At 41.3% G+C, this 25,036-nt stretch overlaps 1 protein-coding gene across 2 annotated transcripts; it reads right to left on the reverse strand.

Annotated features, from left to right (window-relative positions):
- Positions 1 to 431: 431 nt before the first annotated feature.
- LOC138981902 (troponin C, skeletal muscle-like) lies at positions 432 to 23,514 on the reverse strand. Of its 2 annotated transcripts, XM_070355044.1 has the most exons (5): positions 22,930 to 23,514; positions 19,682 to 19,705; positions 4,920 to 5,095; positions 4,362 to 4,465; positions 432 to 4,038 (listed from the first exon to the last, which is right to left on the reverse strand). In XM_070355044.1, exons 2-5 carry the CDS (start codon positions 19,692 to 19,694, stop codon positions 3,837 to 3,839), a joined length of 495 nt encoding a protein of 164 aa, XP_070211145.1. In that variant the 5' UTR covers positions 19,695 to 19,705; positions 22,930 to 23,514; the 3' UTR covers positions 432 to 3,836. The 2 variants fall into 2 exon arrangements, with proteins under 2 accessions (XP_070211145.1, XP_070211146.1); XM_070355045.1 differs by lacking the exon at positions 19,682 to 19,705 and having other exon boundaries at positions 22,930 to 23,511.
- Between the last annotated feature and the right edge of the window lie 1,522 nt (positions 23,515 to 25,036).

Raw genomic sequence — 25,036 nt, forward strand, 5'->3', positions numbered from 1 at the left:
TACTGTATTTAGAGCTTTTTGTAATGTATTATTGATATAAGCAGATTCGCGATCGTCGATAATGATTTTTCATGGTGTTTTGTAATTTTTAAATTACAAAGGAATTGATATGTAAGACAGTTTCAAGCGAGCTATTTTTCGCGGCTGTATTTACTGTGCAAACAACTCTAAATATGGCAAAAGTGTCAGGTGATAATCAACCGTTTGGTTTCGGCACTCTCTGGAGCAGACGATTTTTTCTGTATTAACCAGTTGACAGTGATGAAACCATATATTACGGTCTCCTTCCGGCAGCAGTCCCAAAATGTCGACTTGTTTTGACCTTAGAACGATGTCTTTATCATAACTGTGAAGAACAGAACGGAGATCACTGTCGAAGTCGGCCAATCTGCAATCATTTTCGTCTCGCGAACACTGATCTACATTGCTCGCGAAAACCATATGGGAGATAACTCTGTATTTTTGTTTTGATTGATTCGCGTAGGACTGTAGCGTCCTGTCAGGGAGAAAATGAGCCGAACTCATTTTGACCTGAGTTCAGGATGGCCACGTAGCCTGTAGAACCGGTGCGCGCGCACCTGCGTGTGTGTGTGTGTGTGTGTGTGTGTGTATGTGTGTGTGTGTGTGTGTGTGTGTGTGTGTGTGTGTGCGTGCGTGCGTGCGTGCGTTGTGTGTATGTGTGTATTTGTGTGTATTTGTGTGTGCCAGTATGTCTCCGTTTTTCGGGTCATGGTTCTCCCTCTTTAACATTGTCCGCATATCTTAAAACAAGTCGCGTAAGGCGAAAATACAATATTTAGTCAAGTAGCTGTCGAACTCACAGAATGAAACTGAACGCAATGCCATTTTACTCGTAGCATCGTCAGGCCACCGCTCATGGCAAAGGCAGTGAAATTGACAAGAAGAGCGGGGTAGTAGTTGCGCTAAGAAGGATAGCACGCTTTTCTGTACCTCTCTTTGTTTTAACTTTCTGAGCGTGTTTTTAATCCAAACATATCATATCTATATGTTTTTGGAATCAGGAACCGACAAGGAATAAGATGAAAGTGTTTTTAAATTAATTTGGACAATTTAATTTTGATAATAATTTTTATATATTTAATTTTCAGAGCTTGTTTTTAATCCGAATATACCATATTTATATGTTTTTGGAATCAGCAAATGATGGAGAATAAGATAAACGTAAATTTGGATCGTTTTATAAATTTTTATTTTTTTTTACAATTTTCCGATTTTTAATGACCAAAGTCATTAATTAATTTTTAAGCCACCAAGCTGAAATGCAATACCGAACCCCGGGATTCGTCGAAGATTACTTGACCAAAATTTCAACCAATTTGGTTGAAAAATGAGGGCGTGACAGTGCCGCCTCAACTTTCACGAAAAGCCGGATATGACGTCATCAAAGACATTTATCAAAAAAATGAAAAAAACGTTCGGGGATTTCATACCCAGGAACTCTCATGTCAAATTTCATAAAGATCGGTCCAGTAGTTTAGTCTGAATCGCTCTACACACACACACACACACACACACACACACGCACGCACACACGCACGCACATACACCACGACCCTCGTTTCGATTCCCCCTCGATGTTAAAATATTTAGTCAAAACTTGACTAAATATAAAAACACAAATCAGAAGAAGCTTAAAACAAGTCGCGTAAGGCGAAAATACAATATTTAGTCAAGTAGCTGTCGAACTCACAGAATGAAACTGAACGCAATGCCATTTTTCAGCAAGACCGTATACTCGTAGCATCGTCAGTCCACCGCTCATGGCAAAGGCAGTGAAATTGACAAGAAGAGCGGGGTAGTAGTTGCGCTAAGAAGGATAGCACGCTTTTCTGTACCTCTCTTTGTTTTAACTTTCTGAGCGTGTTTTTAATCCAAACATATCATATCTATATGTTTTTGGAATCAGGAACCGACAAGGAATAAGATGAAAGTGTTTTTAAATTGATTTGGACAATTTAATTTTAATAATAATTTTTATATATTTAATTTTCAGAGCTTGTTTTTAATCCGAATATAACATATTTATATGTTTTTGGAATCAGCAAATGATGAAAAATAAGATAAACGTAAATTTGGATCGTTTTATAATTTTTTTTTATTTTTTACAATTTTCAGATTTTTAATGACCAAAGTCATTAATTAATTTTTAAGCCACCAAGCTGAAATGCAATACCGAAGTCTGGGCTTCGTCGAAGATTACTTGACCAAAATGTCAACCAATTTGGTTGAAAAATGAGGGCGTGACAGTGCCGCCTCAACTTTCACGAAAAGCCGGATATGACGTCATCAAAGACATTTATCAAAAAAATGAAAAAAACGTTCGGGGATTTCATACCCAGGAACTCTCATGTCAAATTTCATAAAGATCGGTCCAGTAGTTTAGTCTGAATCGCTCTACACACACACACACACACACACACACACAGACACACACACACACACACACGCACATACACCACGACCCTCGTTTCGATTCCCCCTCGATGTTAAAATATTTAGTCAAAACTTGACTAAATATAAAAACGGGAGGAAATTAATTACTTCCCTTCAAAGAAATGTCCATGAAGTCTCACTGGTCACTTCCTCGGTTCTGTTGTTGCTGCTGTTGAGAATAATATCAAAACTAAGTACATGAAAAATACTATGTATTTCATTTAGAACTTCTGCATAGCAGACAAATCAAAAAGCGACCACGTTGAAAATGGTCTACCAAATTGACAACAGTATTTACATAACAATTTACATCTACATCACTATGTGAACAGCAAGAGAAAACCCTAATCAGACCTACATAGCACACACTGAACTATTATGTTCTCGTTTTTACTGGCTTTGGTTCAGCTATTCAGTGGAAAAAATGAAACCTTTTTTTTTTTAGACAGACATGTCCATCGAGTGTTGCTGCTACTGCTGTTGCTGTTGTTGTTGTTGTTGTTGTTGTTGTTGTTGTTTGGTAGTTTGCCTTTTCTGTGTCTGCAGCAAATTGTGAATCTGGTAGTTGTTACCCCATTGCTGTTTATAACTGGATGAACTGTAAAAAAGCGAAGCTTGTATTCTTTCAAAGTTTTTCTAATGTGTGTTCAGATTGTAAATTCCACTTGATTTGTTCCCGGTCTTTTACTACTACATTGTATAACTATTTATTACTGGCATAAGGGATGAACACGAGATCTGTATCAATATGTTCGCAACTTTTCAGGTGTGTTCATAGTTGCAACATATATAGGTGGGGTTACGACTTGTTTGCTTCAGTAGTTCATGGTTCGTTTGAATGATATCTGGAACCCTTTGATCCGGACAAAGTCCTGGTGTCACAAAATCAACACTCATTCATAAAAGCTGTAAACCTGGATGAATACGTTGAGTCCCGGCGTTTATTCTGTTTGCAAAGGCTGCTTGTTGTATCTATTCACAGTTGAAAGGCCTTCATCGACCGAATGACCACGTCTGTTCATATTTATTATCATAACTATAACAATCCACAACACCGTCGCACCAACTCCCAAGGTCATGAAAACGCAGTTCGCATCTAAAACTGTCGTTGTTGCTCTTCGCAAAGCCTCTTGTGGCCTTTTTATGCCGCCCATGCCGCCTCGCCTCGAACATGTTCTACTCGTTTTTTGCACACTGACACAAAAAATGCAGGTCCTCTTCATCAGTGGAACATCTGTAAGAACTCCTGAAAGTCGATCATCTCAAACATTGTCAGTCGTCCTCGCGAAGCTTCATGTTGCAATGTTGAGCCGTGCACATTTTGAACATTGTGTCTCAATCTTCTCTTCACACACAGTAAATCCAGCAGCTCACTATCCCGTTCATAACTGGAACATGCTGATGAACTCCTCGAAGTCGATCTTGCCGTCGCCGTTCTTGTCGAGGTCGTTGCAGAGCCTCTTGGCCTGGTCGCGTGAGAGGTTGTATCCGGCGTCCCTCAGCCCGTCCATCAGCTCCTTCTCCGACAGCAGGCCGTCCTCGTCCACGTCCATCTCGCGGAACGACCGCCGCAGCTTGGCCTCCCTGCAACGTGTTAGGAAGAAAGGTAGGCGTTGGTACAAGACTGACATGGCTGGATTACACACACACACACACACACACACACACACACACACACATCACATCACACACACATCACACACACACACACACTCTCTCACTCACTCACTCACTCACTCACTCACTCACTCACTCACACACACACACACACACACACACACACACACACACACACACACTCGCACGCACGAGAGAGAGAGAGACAGAGAGAGAGAGAGACAGACAGACAGACAGACAGACAGAGTGACAGAGAAAGAGAGGGACACAGAGGCAGAGAGAAAACTTACTTTTTTGCTTTAGGGTTGCTCTGCTCGATGTGTCCCATGACGGCCAGGAACTCATCAAGCGTGACTCTCCCGTCATGGTTCGTGTCAATGGCGTTGAATGAAGCCTGTGATAGGAAAGCACACTAACTACATTCACATATGCCATCACACATGAGAAAAATGGCCCGTACATACAGAATACGTACGGGAGGTGTTTTGGGGAGGGTTCGTTATGGGAGGTTTTACTGTATGGGAATAATTTTTGGCAAAATGAGTTTGTACAGTCTTAAACTAGATCAAAGGGTGCTGAGTAACTGACACAAAGAAACAAACAGACAGACAGACAGACGGACGGACGGAGGGACGGACGGACAGACAGACAACAAACAGACAGAAAGACAGAAGGACAGACAGACAGACAGACAGAAGGACGGACGGACGGACGGAAAGTCAGACAGACGGACAGAGTCACAGACAGACAAAAACACGAGTACTTCATGGAGCAAAATGAAAACAAAGTGCTTTTTTTTTTAACCGCTCCGGAAAAGAACTTAAGAAAAAGGAGATCTGTGCCCCTACCGCAGCCTGTTCGTCCGTGATGGTGAAGCCGAGACGTCGACACCCCTCGGCCAGCTCCGGACTGTCCAGCCACCCGTTGCCGTCCACGTCCATGGACAGGAAGACGTGGCTATAGAGTTGTCGTTCTTTGGCCGTTAGGTGCGCCATGGCCGCCTTGTTACGGCTACTCACTTTTCCTGCAAATTATAGACAGACATTTTAGCTAGAGAGCCATCTTTTTTTCTCGTGCAGTTGTACAATGGAAACCCCCTTTTCAAGACCTCCCAAAAAGCTGAGAAATTCAGGTCTTACAAAAAGAGGGTTAATTTATAGAAGTTTTGAAAAGAAAATCTGAAAAAGTAAGGTCTTAAAAGGGGGGGGGGGGGGGGTCTTAAATCGAAGGTGCTTAAAAAAAGGGGGGGGGGTCCACTGTACACAGAAAAAACATCTGATCCATTTTTGGCTCACGTAAGTGTAGCCTATGCGATGCTAACTTTTGTCTGTCTGTGCGTGCGTGCGTGCGTGCGTGCGTGCGTGCGTGCGTGCGTGCGTGCGTGCGTGCGTATGTATGTCTGTGGTAGAAACTTTAACATTTGACTGAACACCGAAATACTAATTTTACCTGGTTATTATTCAAGCAACAGCTTCAAAGTATTGAAGCAATGATCAACATTTCGTCGGCACGTATGTAGTTAAAGTGTGTATCCAAAGCGGGGGGTTTTAGGGGGGGGGGGGGGGGGGTAAAAACAGCTGACTGGTTTGTGTCGTGTGTGGTATGTAGACCAGGTCAGGGGTCAAGGTTAGGTCAGATCGCGTGAAGGATTGTGGTATAGATACAGTTATCACCGAGCTGCAGTTCGCCGATTCGGAGAAGACGATTTTACATTGTTCGGTTTCGTCGCTCCAGAAAAATAGACAAAGAAGATGCCAAAGGAGATTTCCTACAGGTTAATCTGCACAAGTCAACGTGTTTCCAGTGTCTGCGCGAGGAAGCGCTGTCGAAAGCGCAGTGTCGATCTGGCCATCTGGCAGTCGTGTCCCCGTAAGTAGGCTACAGACAGACACTAGATCTAGTGTCTGTCTCGCACTCTTGCACCGTGTCACCTATGCTTACTGTGTGTGCCGTGTATGTGTGACAGAGTGATTGTTTGTCAATTTCTTCCGTGAGCCTTGAAGGCTTCGCCTCTTGTTTATCCTGTCAGGTGATTCATATGAAAAACTCGTCACGGCTAACTTCTCCTGCAAAATTCACGCTTGATGGTGAGAGAGATATCTCTCCTCTCCTGCAGTGTAAAGCCCGCAGAATTGTGTGTGATCCATCTATCTTCTCCTGCGAATCATGCGGAGAAAACATCCATCTTCTCCTGTCAGACGAGGCATGACCGCTTCGTTACAGTCCACTTCAACAAATTATACACAGAAAATTTAGTTTGAGAGCTATGTATTTTCTCTGTGGTTAAATGCACACAGGTTTAGGGTTTCCATTAACTTCACCAAACAAATACTCTTGAATCTTTTTTCTTCAGCAGCAACAACAACATTTCGGAATCTTCTAAGTTCTTTTCTCTGTATTCGTTACAAGAAACATAAAATAACCTTCGACAAACTAATACTCTGGAGTAAAATATTCTGCAGCTATAACAATTTCCCGGGATCCTCTTTCTTCAGTATTTACAGAAATATACTGTGACGTCTTTATACAGGTAGTCTTCCTCGGCTCTTTTTCAATTCTTCGTTCTCACTAGTTTGTTTGCACAAACCAGTTACACAAGCACTCGTGCAATTCTGTAAAACACAAATAGCACAACATATTCTGTTATCGTTTCCCCTTTCAATCGATATCAGACTTTATCAGTGAAACCATTTCAAAACTGCATTGATCTTTCCATTTTCCATGCAGTTGCATGGAAACTTTAAAGGCACACTCCTTCTCGTGAAAACATCTCAGAATGATCTGGTCAGGCTTTTGTATGTGATAAGAAAAAACCTTCACTTGGTAACATTCTACAGATCAACACCCAAACTGTATGCCTTGGTGAGTTTATGCCGTGGTGAGTTCACGTTTTTTGATGATTTACATTAACAAAAATTTGTTGCATATACAACATTATTTAATTAAAAAAATTCCCGCTGCTAAACATTGTAAAATAAAGGGATCAGGCCGCGGGCATGTGGTGAGACTCAAACCAACCAGACAAGTGAAACAAAGAAGTAAGCGCTTTAAATGCATACGACATAAGTATGCAATAGAAGTAAGAGTTATGCGGAAACAATCTCCCAGCACCTGAGAGAATAACAAGCATTGAAATAGTAACCAAGCGACTTTCATCCTCACACTGACACTGTCAAAGAATGTTGTCATCATTTTCACGAGTTTTCATTCACAAACACCTGGGAAATAAATCTCATGTTCCCCATGCAATAACTCGAGGTGGTGAATGGGTTTGAGGTTTCAGGTGAAACGTGGATTGTCAAAGTAAAAGCCAATCGGGCTGATTGTTTGATGTGTGGAACCATCGCGGCTTTGGATTTGTGTTTCCGAGGACAACGATTGTAAGCATTCACTCTCAAAGATCCAATCAATGTTGATAATTACCGCGGCGACTCAGTCATGGTCAATTTGCAACTTATCTCTGTAATCGCAAAATCCACAACGAAAAGTCATAAACACTTAAAAGAAAAGAAATATGCTCAACACTTACTGAACTCACAGGTATGATCGCAGCTCTGTACATTTTCAGACTGGAAGAAAAGCGTCAACAAGCTACGTTTGACGTCACATACAAGTTTGACGTGTTATCTCGTGCTACTGTGACGATGCTTTGTGGCCCGGAGTTGGATTCTAAAAATTCGTCTCCCTGTGGGTTATTGTGCATTTTGTTGCACAACCAAAATGATGACAAAAACGATGTTTGGTGGCTTGTTGTCAGACCAGCATTTTGTTGTTGGTCCTCGGGGAGCATATCGCCTTTTGTCTCATATTTATCAACCGCGGCCTTCGGCCTTGGTCGATAAAGATGAAACAAAAGACGATATGGTCCCCTTGGACCAACAACAAAATGCTGGTCTGACAACAAGCCACCAAACATCTTATAGTATCATCACCGACCTCTCCATCGGGAAATATCCAATATATCCTTGAATATTTCAGAGCTTTTTTTGCACGCTGAAAGGAATAACAACGTCAACTATATGCAAGTGGACATGTCATTTTAAAATTTAGTCAAGTTTTGACTAAATGTTTTAACATAGAGGGGGAATCGAGACGAGGGTCGTGGTGTATGTGTGTGTGTGTGTGTGTGTGTGTGTGTGTGTGTGGAGCGATTCAGAGTAAACTACTGGACCGATCTTTATGAAATTTTTCATGAGAGTTCCTGGGTATGATATCCACAGACGTTTTTTTCATTTTGTCGATAAATGTCTTTTATGACGTCATATCCGGCATTTTGTAAAAGTTGAGGCGGCACTGTCACACCCTCATTTTTCAATAAAATTGATTGAAATTTTGGCCAAGCAATCTTCGACGAAGGCCGGACTTTGGTATTGCATTTCAGCCTGGAGGCTTAAAAATTAATTAATGACTTTGGTCATTAAAAATCTGAACATTGTAATTAAAATTATTTTTTTTATAAAACTATCCAAAATTACGTTTATCTTATTCTTCATCATTTTCTGATTCAAAAAACATATAAATATGTTATATTCGGATTAAAAACAAGCTCTGAAAATTAAAAATATAAAAATTATGATTAAAATTAAATTTCCGAAATCGATTTAAAAACAATTCCATCTTATTCCTTGTGCGTTCCTGATTCCAAAAACATATAGATATGATATGTTTGGATTAAAAACACGTTCAGAAAGTTAACAAGAATAGAGATATAGAAAAGCGTGCTATCCTCCTCAGCGCAACCGCTCCCGCGCTTTTCTGGATTGTTAATTTCACTGCCTTTGCCACGAGCGGTGGACAGACGATGCTACGACTACGAGTGTACGGTCTTGCGGAAAAAATGCAATGCGTTCAGTTTCATTCTGTGAGTTCGACTGAGCTTGACTAAATGTTGTATTTTCGCCTTACGCGACTTGTTTATTTCTAAAACGGCTGCATGTACGGATCTGACAGGAAGCCCGGAGCGCAATATTTGTGATTGTGACATCAATTAAACATGTTGCGTTTCGCAACAGCAGCAGAGAGATGCTTCTCAAGGGAATAGTGTAAAGAGAACATTGACGCTGGCCAGGTATTTTTCAGTGACATTAAGGAGTGATATGTCGCAAGGGACTACAGAGCACTTACATAATTATTGATTGGGCAAAACAAAGCAACAGAATCTGGGGACAATGTGTAGTATGAGGCAGCTGCAAACGAGTCACAAACAGACCAGCTAAAGTTAACAAGGAATTAGGCAAGAGCTAAAGAGAAATTTCAATCGCGTATAAAATTAACTAAAACATGCCTCCTCCTTTTACTTATAGCCCGTTTACTTAAATACAACAAAAAGTATATACTACTACTACTATTACCACTATTACTACTACTGCTGCAACAAATACCGATGCTACTGCTACAACTATGTACTACTTCAGTCTACTTTTAATAAAACCCTCTACTACAAGATAACTTAACAAATCCAAACATATCTTGAACGTTTTGAATCTTCAAAACGAAATTCAAGACTGCATGGAAAAAACAGTCGCTGGTATCGATCTGTGGACATGAAAAGGGTTAGTAGGCCTAATTACTAAAAGGACATTAGATAAAACCTTAAACAGTCTTCTTCAATTTTAATAAACACTGATTAAAACGTGAATCTTCCGAATGGAACTCTTGAGTACATGAGAGAAAAAAGTGCAGTCATTAATATCGATGTGTGAAACTCAAATGAGTTGGCTATTACAGAAAGACGTAAGATAAATATACACCCTAAAACGGCCTTTTCTTGAGGCTGTCAAAGACAATGGCGCCGGAAATTGCTCGCGACAGGAGACTCATCCACGTTCCTCAGCGATCTACTATATAATACTGGTAGGGTTTTCGGTGGTTTTTCGATTCCTGTGACCAAACCGCGCGGATTTGTGCCTTCTCCTTCGGTTACTATGCCAACGTGACCCAGGAAATCGATTCCGCTAGGTCCCGACTTCCAATTTTGTCCACGAACAAAGTTTGAAGAGGTTTGTCTCGCAAATTTGAGCAGACAACAGTGAACTTTGACCTGAACTTTGACCTCGCCGAAAGAGATCTGTGATTGGTTCTTCTTCAACTTCAATACGCGTGGCCTTTTTCGCCGTGTGGACGTATCTCCTACCAAACCCCGCCGGTTTGGACCCTGTCCCTCGGTTTTCCCGTAGTAACGGATCGCGATGAAGACGATAGGCTGGGTTAGATTGACGACTTCGAAAGCGAAATGGCTTTTTGAGGCCTTTTTAACGTGAAATGTCGTAGCAGACAGAATATCCCAGCTATCCCATTGGCCGAAAGCGAACGGTTTGACTAAACACTACGCGACCGCACCTCAGACGAACCTAGCTGTGTGTTTTATTTCTCTACCCCAGACGAACCTAAAATAATAAGAAGATAGATAGATCTGTTTATCTGTTAATGGAACTCCAAAATATTCCATAGATTTGTTTACTTAATTTTTAAAAGATAAGTTCGAAACATTATCATCTGATAAGTCGCCGTATAACCTTATAGGTTCCAGCGACTAAATATTTCCCCACGGTGCAACCATAGACATGTACGTCATCATGATCTCCCCTTAATTTGACCGTTATTTTGGCTGTCTTAGTGAAATGGTAAGATATATCTCCATGTTTTTTACATGTAAGTGTTCGGAAAAAATACAGTTATAGCAGTTATGTACAAAAATAAGCAGCATATGCTCTTTTCGCCAAAGTAAAGTCCTTTTTTCTTCTGGTTTCTTATATGTGTCACAGCACACTGCAAGCTTTTAGGCGAATAGCAAGTGAGTGGTATATATATATCATCAATTTTATAGTAGGTAACGGTGTGAATTACTTGCCATGTTCATGTTCATTATACGTTTTCCATATGTGTCATTTAATTGTGTATTGCTTGATGCCATGTATGTGTGTGTGTGTGTGTGTGTGTGTGTGTGTACATGACTTTAAATAAGCATGGATGTGTGCACTCGATTGTGTGTGTGTGTGTGTGTGTGAACCATGAATATATTTTCTGTTGTTATACTATGCGTTTGAATCATTATGTATTTTAGACGTCATACCTTTTTTTCGTATCTTCACGATGGCTTTTACCCGTTTAAATTTTAATGCTTCCAACTTTCAAAGCGCTGCACGGCTGGGAAGAGATGCGCACTTTTATCACTGTTGTTCATGTAGACGTAATCATGGATTCATGCAAACGTCATTCCTGCTGTATTTTATTTTGTTTGTTTGTATAGTCGTTATCTGTTAATGGAACTCCAAAATATTCCATAGATTTGTTTACTTAATTTTTAAAAGATAAGTTCGAAACATTATCATCTGATAAGTCGCCGTATAACCTTATAGGTTCCAGCGACTAAATATTTCCCCACGGTGCAACCATAGACATGTACGTCATCATGATCTCCCCTTAATTTGACCGTTATTTTGGCTGTCTTAGTGAAATGGTAAGATATATCTCCATGTTTTTTACATGTAAGTGTTCGGAAAAAATACAGTTATAGCAGTTATGTACAAAAATAAGCAGCATATGCTCTTTTCGCCAAAGTAAAGTCCTTTTTTCTTCTGGTTTCTTATATGTGTCACAGCACACTGCAAGCTTTTAGGCGAATAGCAAGTGAGTGGTATACATATATCATCAATTTTATAGTAGGTAACGGTGTGAATTACTTTCCATGTTCATGTTCATTATACGTTTTCCATATGTGTCATTTAATTGTGTATTGCTTGATGCCATGTATGTGTGTGTGTGTGTGTGTGTGTGTACATGACTTTAAATAAGCATGGATGTGTGCACTCGATTGTGTGTGTGTGTGTGTGTGTGTGAACCATGAATATATTTTCTGTTGTTATACTATGCGTTTGAATCATTATGTATTTTAGACGTCATACCTTTTTTTCGTATCTTCACGATGGCTTTTACCCGTTTAAATTTTAATGCTTCCAACTTTCAAAGCGCTGCACGGCTGGGAAGAGATGCGCACTTTTATCACTGTTGTTCATGTAGACGTAATCATGGATTCATGCAAACGTCATTCCTGCTGTATTTTATTTTGTTTGTTTGTATAGTCGCGTGCGGTCGCGCAGTCTTTAGTCAGACCTAAAGCGTGGCAACATTCGGACCGCTTGCTTCTGCCCAGCTTTGAATCGAGACAGCTGTCAATCTGCTGTCGCATCAACTGGCTCTACAGGTAAATCCCATTTATCAGTCTGTAAAACTTTCGTAAAGTGTTCCTAACCTTGCTGTATTCTGCCACAGGGGTTATACTATAGAGATAGAGAATTTGCAGTCTCCCCCCGCCATTTTGACGCGCATGAGGCATGTTTTAATCATGGATACACGCTGTGTGGAGTACGCTCATTTTTTTGATAATACACCAAGTTTGTTTGAGAAACAGAGAATAGTCAAAGTGCAAAACAGGGGTTCCCAGGTCTGAATATGCGTTTGAATCATTATATATTTTGGACGTTTTAGATTTCCATTTCGTAAAAATCTATGACCCATGGCGCATTACATGTGGGGGGGGGGGGGGGGGGGGGTGAACGAATCTTGCTTTTTCTACTTCTCTAACCCATGGCATAGGCCATACATGTGGGGGGTTCTATTACCTGAAAACAGCATCCACACACACGCGCACACGTTCCATTGGACGTACATTTATTGTGTGTGTGTTTGTCTGTGTGTGTGTTCATGGATGCTGCACTCGATTGTGTGTGTGTGTGTGTGTGTGTGTGTGTGTGTGTGTGTTTGAGATGTCACTATCGTGTCATAACAAAACTACTATTTTGTTGGTGTTTTTTTGTGAAATAAATTTGGTTTTTCAATTTTTAATAATCTCTTTCGTTAATTTTATTAAAGTGTTAAAATGATTACAATTGTGATATTGTGTGATTTCCTTTTGCGGCGTTTGGTCACAATTACCACAGTAATCCCTCAAGTAACCAGTGCTCCACATGGATGTATTGTTGGTTTAAGTAAATATTTTTCAAAATAGCTGCTTTGTTAAATTTTGCAAGTATCAACAACACATCCCATGCGGATCTCTGGCAAGATAAATGGCTGGATCTCACGGCTCAGTCTATAGCTTTCTGTAAACAAACTATGGTCCTTCAGTTGTTTGGGGACGAGTACAAACTATCCCAGACTGAGCTATGGCAATTCCCAATCATCAAACTTGCTACAAACACTCATGGCAACAAACACCTTAACTCATTAGATCTTCGTTTAATAAGATACAAACATTGATTACATAAAGTTAAAATGATTAAATATATAAATTCACACATATCATGAAATGGCATCTCATTAATAACAAAATGTATTGAAACCCATGCTCCCCAAGAGAATATAATTCATTATATGCGGGATAATGTGCGGGGGGGGGGGGGGGGGGAGGGGTGCAAACAACATTTTCACAAGCACATAACCAACAAAATGACATCGCATGCGCAGCACACAAAGTGCGTAGCACGGGTACCACTAGTCTATCATTATTGTTATTGCTACCGTCAGTTGTCGCCATGGCAACGGTATCAACAGATTGACCGGGAAACCTGTTCAGTTTCGGCTTAAAGCGTGATGCTGAGAGCCCGAGATGGGTTCCGTTGAACGGAAAATTGAAATGAGGTGTTAGGTTAGTGGAGCAATATCGCGCTCTATTGTGTCAGTGGGACATGGTGCAATGCAGGCTTTGTCTCCTAAAATGTAAACACTGACATGGCATGCAAGCAGTAACTCTGTTTAAATCGCCTGTCCCTCCGTCGCTCGATATAAGTGTTTAGCTGTGCATAACCCAAGTTAATACTTTCTGCAGCAAAGCTTATTCTGCTCACGCCATTTTGAGTTAATATTTCTAATTGCTGTAAACTTGTTTCTACGCTCTGTCGTCTGATATTTAGACGACGGTTTTCACTTTCTTCTCGGTATGGGTTTAGCACTCTCGGTGATCAGTTGAGTCTTACTTTTCAAAAATCTTATTTTTTTGTATTTTTTTGTATTTATACGTATTCATTTCTTGATTTACAAAATTAATTCATCGAACAATCCCCACTATGCACAGAGATTACCCAAGCTGTTGAATGTTGGTACATGTCCAAACGGATGGATGCCGTTGTACTATGTAAAAGCCTGGTCAGTCAAATTAAAGGGGCTTACTGTCCGTCAGGTCTAAGTGCCTATGTTGGACATGAGTTGGTTTATACGATGTGTTTGTTTGTTTGTTTGCTTAACGCCCAGCCGACCACGAAGGGCCATATCAGGGCGGTGCTGCTTTGACATATAACGTGCGCCACACACAAGACAGAAGTCGTAGCACAGGCTTCATGTCTCACCCAGTCACATTATTCTGACACCGGACCAACCAGTCCTAGCACTAACCCCATAATGCCAGACGCCAGGCGGAGCAGCCACTAGATTGCCAATTTTAAAGTCTTAGGTATGACCCGGCCGGGGTTCGAACCCACGACCTCCCGATCACGGGGCGGACGCCTTACCACTAGGCCAACCGTGCCGGTAAGCCTGGTCAGGTCTGTGGTGAAGAACATTATAGTGCAAACGAAAAGGAAGGTACAAATGCCAGAAGGTCAGTCATTGTAACCCACACGACTTGCTGTTATGGTAACATACTCGGACCTTATCGATCTTAAAGGGAACAAGGAACTTAGTCGATAAATATCGACAGGGGGCCGACTAATGGTTTAAATGTGAAATGTGTGTATAATAATGGGTGTGGGTCTGAAATGAAGTTAGGTAGTAGTTAACATTTGTTTTGAATAATTATTGGTATTTTGACAATGTGGGTAGCATGGAAATGTAAGCATTTGAATGTAAGTCTTAGGTACCATTGTACCCAGGAAGAGAGACCAGAGATAGGAGTAGGTTGCAATAGCTTGTGTGGTCTTTGAGTTTTGTTTTTGGAAAGATATTGTTAAAGAAAAAGAAGACAATTACAGTAATGCAATATTTATTGTGAAAACCAACGATTGTACAAAGAACATGTGAAGCAACATTATGTCTATGATGATGTGAAGAAAATTAGTTATGATTTATACTATTATTATTTAGACTTGAGACTGACAGTGTTGTGACGAGCGTTGGCTAATGGTAACGAGTACATATGTGTGTAGTTGTGGTGTGTGTGTGTGTGTGTTTGCGCGTTGGTTTGGATTATGGGTGTAATTTGTTAAACAGATGTGACAGTAATAATGGAGTTCACATCAGTGAGGTTAGTTTGAAATGGAACACACGCACGTTTTTGAAAAAAACAATATGAAATTTTGAACCATGAGATCTTTATTAAATAATAAACTGAACATCAGCAAAACATCAAAGCAATTATTAATAAGGTTTGAAAAGCTTGACTTACTATGTTAAATAGTGGATTGAAGGCTGAAAACGTCATTTACAAATTACATCTGAGATAGGGAGGGCGGGTGGGGGAAGTGCTCAAAGTGTGGATGAGAATTAAAAAAAAATGCTGAGTGACAACATTAATTAATTCCTATTGTTTACATGTGCCAATAATGTTATAAAATTGTACCTAAGGGGACATAATAACGATTGGCTGTAGCTTTCGAACACAGAAACAATTATTTCAGTATTGCAAAGTGGTTTTGATAGTGTCGAATGTAAACAGAACAGTCTCAAAATGAAAGTGGATGTTTTCCGGAAATTGCGAAGTTAACAAGAATACCGGCAGAAAAGCGCGCTTTCCTGCTTAGCACAATACGTTACCGCACTAATCTGGCGTGTCAATATCACTACGTTTTGGACGTGGAAGGTGAGCGATTTAATTCCGCCCTCAGCTAATTCAAGAAATCAACCCCCCTCCTAGGTACACGTGCACTCAAGTTAACCTCAGCTTTGACCTGTGTGCCAAGAGTCAGATGAGAGAGAGAGAAAACGAGAGCGAGAGCGAGAGAGAGAGAGAGAGAGAGAGAGAGAGAGAGAGAGAGAGAGAGAGACACACACACACACATAGACAGAGACAGAGACAGACATAGAAAGACAGAAGCGGAGAGACTCAGAGGGAGACACAGACAAAGACATACAGAGAGAGAGAGAGAGAGAGAGAGAGAGAGAGAGAGAGAGAGAGAGAGAGAGAGAGAGAGAGAGAGAGAGAGAGAGAGAGAGAGAGAGAGAGAAAATGTAACTGATCTCGTGAGAACGGTTGAGGCCTTGCAAGGTTTTGACGGCAACAATAATTATTGTGGTTCTCTCAGACTTTATTTCTGTTTGATTTGTAATATGTTGGGAAGACATATTTATCAATTGATCAACAAAATACAACATAATACAAAACGACACAACATTGTTAAAATCATTATTGGCCAACGTTGAACGTTTACGAAGGCCTCAATTTTCCCGCGCCGTAGACCAGATTAATAGGTGCTTGATTTTGGTATTTTGATTTACATAACATTAAACCTTTCTTGGGGTTCATGGTCATGGCAACAGCCATATTAATATTATATGATGTATGATTTTATATTTCAGCATATGTGAATTGCATGTCATCATACCAAACTGTCATACATTTTTATTCCTACATTATTCTGATTGATCACAACCAAACCTACTATCATTGGACACATCCAAATGCAAGCGCCTGTTTTTGACAACTTGCCATTGATCTAAAAATATATTTTTTAGATCAGTGCAACTTGCTTGGATCTCTTGTTTGGCCTGTAGGTAAAATGTACAATGTATTTTCTGATTTGTGCTCAAAAGCTTTTTTTAAAAAAAATTTTTTTTACATAACAATGTTTAATGTCACTGTATGTTTGAAAGACCATGGTCAAATTTGTAAAACAAATGTTAAATTAGAAAATAAATAACATTTTGGTTCATGATTTTTCCTACACCTGTGCTGAAAATAAGACATAAAAATGTTGGTATATAAGTCACTCAAATGCTGAGTAGAATGAATGGTTTGAGTTTGTTGCGGTTAACCCTGCACAGTTCGGCCTATGATGTTTTTGTTGAACAATTTTGCCGTCACACCTCCCATAGAGTGACGTATTTCACAACTTCCTGTGTTACACAAACTCAGTGATGACCAATTTTGCCTTCACCCCTCCCACAGGGTGACGGATTTCACAACTTTCTACTGATGAACAATGTTGCCTTCACACCTCCCATAGGGTGACGAATGTCACAACTTCCTGTGTACACAAACTGATGACGTATTTCACAATAAAATGGCGCTGCCCATGGTCAACCTCGAAACTATCCGTATGAATAAGAGGCCCCCATAATAACAACTTGTCTGTGGAGGTCTTGCAAAACTCCTGGCCCCCATAACAACTTCTATTTGGTCGGAACAAACAGATCTGGCGGCCTTGGGTTTGATGGGATGTTTGCGGGTACCCTTTTACCAAAAGGTATTATGCAACCGCCGGAAACTTTCTTGTCTGAGCGCTTTCCGTTTACGAACATGAACATTACTTGGCTTTTGAACAAAAATGATTACGTCATAGTGTGGTTACGTCAGAGGAGGACGGGGGTGGGGTGTGGCTTTTCTTTCATATAAATGTGTTATTTCAAACTTGTCTTTCTGTGTGTCTGTTTCTCTTTGTACCCGCCTGCTTTGGTTTCTTCTTTTATTTATTTATTTTCTGCTTTTCTTTCTCCCCTCTTGTTTTTCTTCGATTTCTTTTGAAGATTTTTATGCAGTTACAAAGTCGAAAAAGAGACCAGGATTTAATTTCTATGAAACCCTCAATCTAATTGATAGTAAATTAATCAACTACATTTAATTTTAAACCGCAACCTCAGTCCATATGGTACAATGAAATGGAAAAATCTATCTTTTTCCCCATTTTTTTCTACCATCACAGTCTAGTATATATTGTCTGAAGCAGGCCCGCTAGCAGTAGTTAAGTAGTGCTGGGAGACCAGGAAGTACTAATCGTGGTCTTGTTAGGCCAATCGATTCTTGCCAGTTTGCCCTTGTGCTCAACAGAACGACTTCGATTTCACGCAAACTCGTAGTCCTGTGTACTGTATTATAAAGTGGCTGATTTGCTTCTGGATGACATTAAATGGTCAATTTTTTTGTTATAAGGTTTTTTTAACATCCACATTGAAGTTCCTGACGGCGGCCTCAGAGTTGTATTATAGTCAATTTTGTTGAAAGACACACATGGAAATCAGTACTAAATTGTATCATTGTGTCATCCATGGTAAAATAGTGTCATATTATGGTCTAAATTGAAATATTTGTAAATGATGATGTGTCACAGAATGACCATTTCACAGTCTATATCTAAATAATTAATGTGAACAGCGGAAAATTGCTCCAACAAAATAAACAAGTCACTCAAGGTTATTAAACTTTGTGTTTCCAAATCCAAAAACAAAGAGACCGCCAACGTTCCAAAATTCAGAATCAAAAAACAAGAAAGATAAGTTGTTGGAACGTTTGTTATTGACAAAACAATGCATTCACAGATTATGTTCCTACAACCTACCTTTCTTGTTTTTACATTTAGTCAAGTTTTGACTAAATGTTTTAACATAGAGGGGTAATCGAGACGAGGGTCGTGGTGTATGTGTGTGTGTGTGTGTCTGTGTGTGTCTGTGTGTGTCTGTGTCTGTGCGTGTGTGTGTGTGTGTGTAGAGCGATTCAGAGTAAACTACCGGACCGATCTTTATGACATTTTACATGAGAGTTCCTGGGTATGAAATCCCCAGATGTTTTTTTTCTCATTTTTTCGATAAATGTCTTTTATGACGTCATATCCGGCTTTTTGTAAAAGTTGAGGCGGCACTGTCACACCTTCATTTTTCAATCAAATTGATTGAAATTTTGGCCAAGCAATCTTCGACAAAGGCCGGACTTCGGTATTGCATTTCAGCATGGAGGCTTAAAAAATAATGAATGACTTTGGTCATTACAAATCTGAAAATTGTAATTAAATTTGTTTTTTATAAAACGATCCAAAATTACTTTCATCTTATTCTCCATCATTTTCTCATTCCAAAAACATATAAATATGTTTTATTTGGATTAAAAACAAGCTCTGAAAATTAAAAATATAAAAATTATGATCAAAATTAAATTTTCGAAATCAATTTTAAAAACACTTTCATCTTATTCCTTGTCGGTTCCTGATTCCAAAAACATATAGATATGATATGTTTGGATTAAAAACACGCTCAGAAAGTTAAAACGAAGAGAGGTACAGTAAAGCGTGCTATGCAGCACAGCGCAACCGCTACCGCGCTAAACAGGCTCGTCACTTTTACTGCCTTTTGCACTAGCGGCGGACTACGGTCATTGTAAAAAAAATGCAGTGCGTTCAGTTTCATTCTGTGAGTTCCACATCTTGACTAAATGTAGTAATTTCGCCTTACGCGACTTGTTTGATTTTGTGTTTCCAAGTCAAAACTTTCTATCATCTTAAAAAAAAATCAACAACAATGATTATTCTATCCAATAAAAACTGACTACTGTCTCTCCAAATGAACACATTGGCACAGTGCATTTGCTAATCGATACTTCAATTAAACCATCTACTGTGCTAGACATGCAATCCACAACCGTGAAACCAAACAGGAACAGAAAAATGTTGGTTAAATGAGTTAACACCCTTACCTGTCTCTTCCATTGTAAGCAGCCCTGAGAAGTCAGAACAAAATAAAACAGCCGTTAAGAGCAACCAAGATGTGCGATCTGTTCAGTGAAATTTTCGTGAAGTAGCCTAACAGTGCAGAAAAACGTCAGTGCTCAGTGTTAGCAACAGTGTTGGCGTCAGTTGATGCTGTTGGGACTGAAGCACTGAGGAGCGCTGTTGAATTACGACTGAGGGCAAATTATTTGTTATTTTTTTGTACCGGCTGGTATACCACTGCGAAACGATCATCAAAGTAGCTAATGGTCCAACTTCACTGTAATTAGCCGCTACGCTGGTATTTGTCGCATAAAAACGACTCAGTCCTACGAAGCGTCACGGTAATCAGTACTTCGCCGCGAAGCCGGTCCGTCCGCTGACTCAAACTAGCCTGGAACAGCTTTGACTCAAATTATGCCAACAAAACGTGTGCCGTGCTGAAATTATGACCATGCAACAATGGAATCTCCAAAACCTCCAAGGAGTGTTCTCAGGTTCTACCGCCCCGGTGTAACACGAAATTTTTACTCCACGAAAAATTTACTCCGGAGTAAATATTTCGTAGGAAATTCTTACTCCGAGTACACTTTTCGTACGAGAAAAGAACTCCCCAAGGCACGAAAAAATTACTCCCTCCACGAAATTTTTACTCCCCATTTTTTTTTACTTCCAGTAAAAATCTCGTACGCAAAAATGGGATGCGGGCGAAGGGATAATGCCAATAAGTGATCTCGCGCACACGAATGTCGCGCTACCCTCCTTCCACCCCTTCCACCACCAAGACTAACAGGGGACAAGGGAGTAAAAATTTCGTACACCTGGCATGGGAAGTTGAATTGCTTGTGTTGGGGTGAAGTAATTTGTTCGTTATTTATTCATCAGGGGAGTAACATTTTTGTACGAAATGTTTACTCGGAACTCACCTGTCTTGGGGAGTAATTTTCTCGTGTAATGGGGGAGTGCTTTTTTCGTAAAGGGAGTAACTTTTTCGTACGAAATGTTTACTCCGGAGTAAAAATCTCGCGGGAGTGATTTTCTCGTGTTACACCGGCCTCCACGGCAAACCGCCGGGAAACTTCTCACACGGAGTATAGAACCGGTTAATGTGACCACGTACGCAACTTAATCAAACTACGGTGTAATCGATGTATAAACGGGTTGGAACTCTTAAACTAACCACACTGATTCAGTCCAAAACACACGCGCTCGCCACCGCCAAAAGAACTGTTGCACCCCGACTGGTATGAAGCCGCAGCTATGCAAGTTTGGCCGCTACAAAATCTAACCCGTGCTGCTGCTGCTACTGAGTTCGCCAGCACCTCTACACAGGAAGCTGAGGTTGGGGTTCTCCCAGCCAGGCGTGGTGAAAGGGGGAGAGGGGCGAATGAGCAACGCGATTTGCATTCCGGGCCGATCGATTTTACATAAGGCTGCTGAGACTTTGAGCGAAAGTCCGCCTGCTAGACTATGGCTAAACACTACGACGGCGGTTTCTCGTAACATCGCGGGAATATGCAGCTTTCACTGAAGTCTCGTCTGTATGTAAATCTACATCAGTGGAAGGGCCACTCTGCACTCAATCAGCAGTAATTAACCCCGGGATCAACTCAAGGTTAAGGTTAAAGATAAGAACAACGAGAAGCCCTGAAAGGGAAGATAGTGCTATAGGGCTCTGAAATCCCCAAATATAAACAATCCGAGCTTTTCAGTCATAAAATGTATTTGGTCGCTTCTCTTATACCACTGAAAACATCTGTACCTCATCAGTATACGGCAGAAAGAGAGAGAGAGAGAGAGAGAGAGAGCCGGAGAGAGAGAGAGACAGAGACAGAGAGACAGAGACAGAGAGACAGAGACAGAGAGAGACAGACACTGAGACTGTGTGTGTGTGTTTGTGTGTGTGTGTCACAGTCAGTGTGTGTTTGTGTGTGTGTGTATGTGTGTGAGTCAGTGTATGCGGCAGTATGTGTGTGTGTGTGTCAGTGTGTGTAGTGTATGTATACATGTGTGTGTGTCAGTGTATGCAGTACTGATGCGTGTGTATGTGTGTGTCAGTGTGTGTGTGACGGTGTGTGTGTGTGTGTGCCGTGTCAGTGTCCGTGCGTATTCAGTCAACCATCACGCTGAAGCGTAACGCTCGTCAAACACACTGCAGTGGCGCGTACAACATAGGTCAGATTCGCCTTGTAGTAGTAGTCCTGCTATACGTTTCACATGAGGACTGTATATCAGTGTCAACAAAAGCTAGCGTTGTTAGCCCAGTGGTACGTTTGGAAGGCTTACCCGGCTGTCACCTGAAATACCGTCGTGCACTGACCTATTGTGTCCATGGCAGTGGTGAATGCGAAACGAGATGTACAGTTATCAGCGACCGGTCTCAGTGTCACAACACGGAAACTATGCAACACAAAGTTGATTTGGCTCTTCGGGATTCGTAAGACGAAACACTAACATACACGCGGAAGGTCAAAACCAAACCAAGCCAAACCTGAGCACCCACATACGCAAAAACACACGAACACACCCACGAACACACCCACACATGCACTCTCTCTCTTTTCCACGCGCTTACACACACACACACACCACACACACAGGATCAGGATCAGGAATTTTACGCCGCTTGGAACCTTTTTAGGTTATTTGCGCGACGGGGGGTGAGAGCGCACCGCCTATACGTTAAAAACAAACTAAGGACCTATCAATTTTTGTGTGTCCTCATAAAAACATCTTATTTCAAGATAGTAACCCCTAGTTTAGGACACCCCATAACCTAAACAATTTCCTATCATTGCTTGGGTGTTTGGGGAGCTGGGGGGTAACGAAGGACGTAAAGCACCCAACATACACGCCGACCCCAGTCCTCTTATTCTATATTCCCTAGTTTAAAATGTTTAAAAACCGGTTTAAAAAGGATTCTCTAGATTTTAGAGCAGAGGGCCGCTTGTGGCACCTCTGCTTATTGCTGTTGAGACACACCGGGACACACACCAACGGCACACACACACACTGACACACACACACACAAAACGGCGGCACACACACACACACACACATTCCCCGGCTTGGTCGGTCGTTGTACAAACGGTCAGTTTACCACCGTGTACGCGTACATTGGTCACCTCCGTTGGCCAGTCTGTGGTCAGTCAGCAAGGTCAGTTACTCTGGGACTGGCCCATTCATCAAATAGCGGTTATGTGCAATGAATGAATTTGTTTTACGTTAAACTTACCTTAGTTATGTGGAACGAAAGAAGTTTCTCTGCTGGTGTTGGTAAAGTGACAAACACGAGCCGGTGCTAGTACAAAGTGATAACCACAGTCACATCAGCAATCAGTGAAGCTGTCAGTCGGGAGGAAGCAGATCACAAGGTAAACTGAGGTGAATCAGTCGATCACTGTCACCACTGACTCCACTATAGGCGTTGAATGATGAAGGTACAGGTAGCTACGACCTACACACACCCAGGTTATTGTCGGTTTCGATTCAGCGAACTCGACGTCTGAGCCGGTAATGTGTTTTGTCCCAGCAAAACGAACGAATGAAACCACAGAGTTAAACCACACTTTTTGATCTTTTCTCCTTTGTTGTCTGCCGCTGTACTTAGCCTGATGAAAACAGTATCCGTCCCTTGTTCACTGCAGTTGTTCCTTGTTGGCAGTTAAGTCATGTTACTAATCAGTCGTGTCACTCCAGCGTAAACAACCGGAACAACCTCGAACCGCGAGTCATTCAGAACAGGATTGCAGTAATACACAGGGCTGAAGCAATAATTATAATGGTTTGACGAAGCGGCATGTGATTCTACGTTGTCGTAAACGGCTGGGATATACCCGGGTATGCCAGGGTGGGTACAAAAGCAGGGTCCGTAAACTAGGCCAGGCGTGCGGGGTGGGGGGGGGGGGGGGGGGGGGGGGGTTGACGCTTAACAAGACTTGTGACACAGGCACATGACATCGATTATGTGGGTCGGAAAACGGCGGGACTGACAAACTGTAAAGAGACTGTGGCATAGGCACATGCCACGGGTTGGGCAGAGGGAGGCGGGGTATACAAACATGTATGGGAGGTGGCCGTTGTCACAAGCGGCTTTAATATTAGTATACTTTTATGCTGTGGTGTTAAAGGTATTGTTATGGAGCGCCTGTGTTCCTCTATTTCGCCTGTCACAGGTAGACGCTGGTTAACTTCAAGTGTCTCGTGGAGCTCGTGCTCAGGTATTTCACGTGTGTTTTACTTGTATTTTGTAAGGTGAACTCAGAGTTAAATTTGAGCTCGTAGATACTCCTTTTTATTCATTCGTTCTTTGCCTTAGCCGAGGAAAGAAAGCTTGCGTTCCAAGCGAATCCGTTCTTCGTTGAACGTAGGGTCTGTTTACGTAGAGCAGACGCCGGAAACCTGTTATCAACGGCAGGGGATATGTATGGCTACTTCAATGCAACCAGGATGTGGTATGTAATCATTAAATATTATGTTGTGTGGGTTACAGTTAAATTATCATTTCTCAGGCTTAGATTTGTTTATTGGGTTATGAAAACCCGGGTCGGTCCAAGATGGCGGAACCCAGTAAGGTCATATATATTGTACTACGTTGCAAGCCCCTGGAACAATTTTTTGGTTAGTGCTTTTGTGAACAAGAAACAATTAACAAGTGGCTCTATCCCATCCGTCCCCCCCTTTCCCCGTCGCGATATAACCTTCGTGGTTAAAAACGACGTTAAACACCAGATAAAGAAAGAAAGATGGCGGAATGTACAGTGTGCACGTGCGTGTTTGTAACTTTGTACTTGAACGGTATGAATTTGTGAGTTTGTTTTGGAAAATGGTTTGGTATATTATTGAATGAACATGTTGTGGTTGAAAGGAGAGTGGTTGACAGTTGTGTTTTTAGAATGAATTTGGTATTATTGGTTGGACTTCATACTTAGCAGAATTAAATGTATAAGTCCGTTGGTATGTGTGTTCGAGATGCATGAGAGTGAGAGTAAAGAGTTATGTCCATTTAATCCTGCACTTGGTTGTTAAATTATAAGGACGGGTGGGCGATGTTACTGTTACTGTGAACTAAGTCTTGCGTTCACCATTCCAGGTTGTTTTTCACCATGCGGAGGCTTTGAAATGGCCTACTGCTGAAGAAGACCGGCACGGTTGGCCTAGTGGTAAGGCGTCCGCCCCGTGATTGGGAGGTCGTGGGTTCGAACCCCGGCCGGGTCATACCTAAGACTTTAAAATTGGCAATCTAGTGGCTGCTCCGCCTGGCGTCTGGCATTATGGGGTTAGTGCTAGGACTGGTTGGTCCGGTGTCAGAATAATGTGACTGGGTGAGACATGAAGCCTGT

The sequence above is a fragment of the Littorina saxatilis genome, linkage group LG12 (genome assembly GCF_037325665.1).
Source record: "Littorina saxatilis isolate snail1 linkage group LG12, US_GU_Lsax_2.0, whole genome shotgun sequence".
NCBI lineage: Eukaryota > Metazoa > Mollusca > Gastropoda > Littorinimorpha > Littorinidae > Littorina > Littorina saxatilis.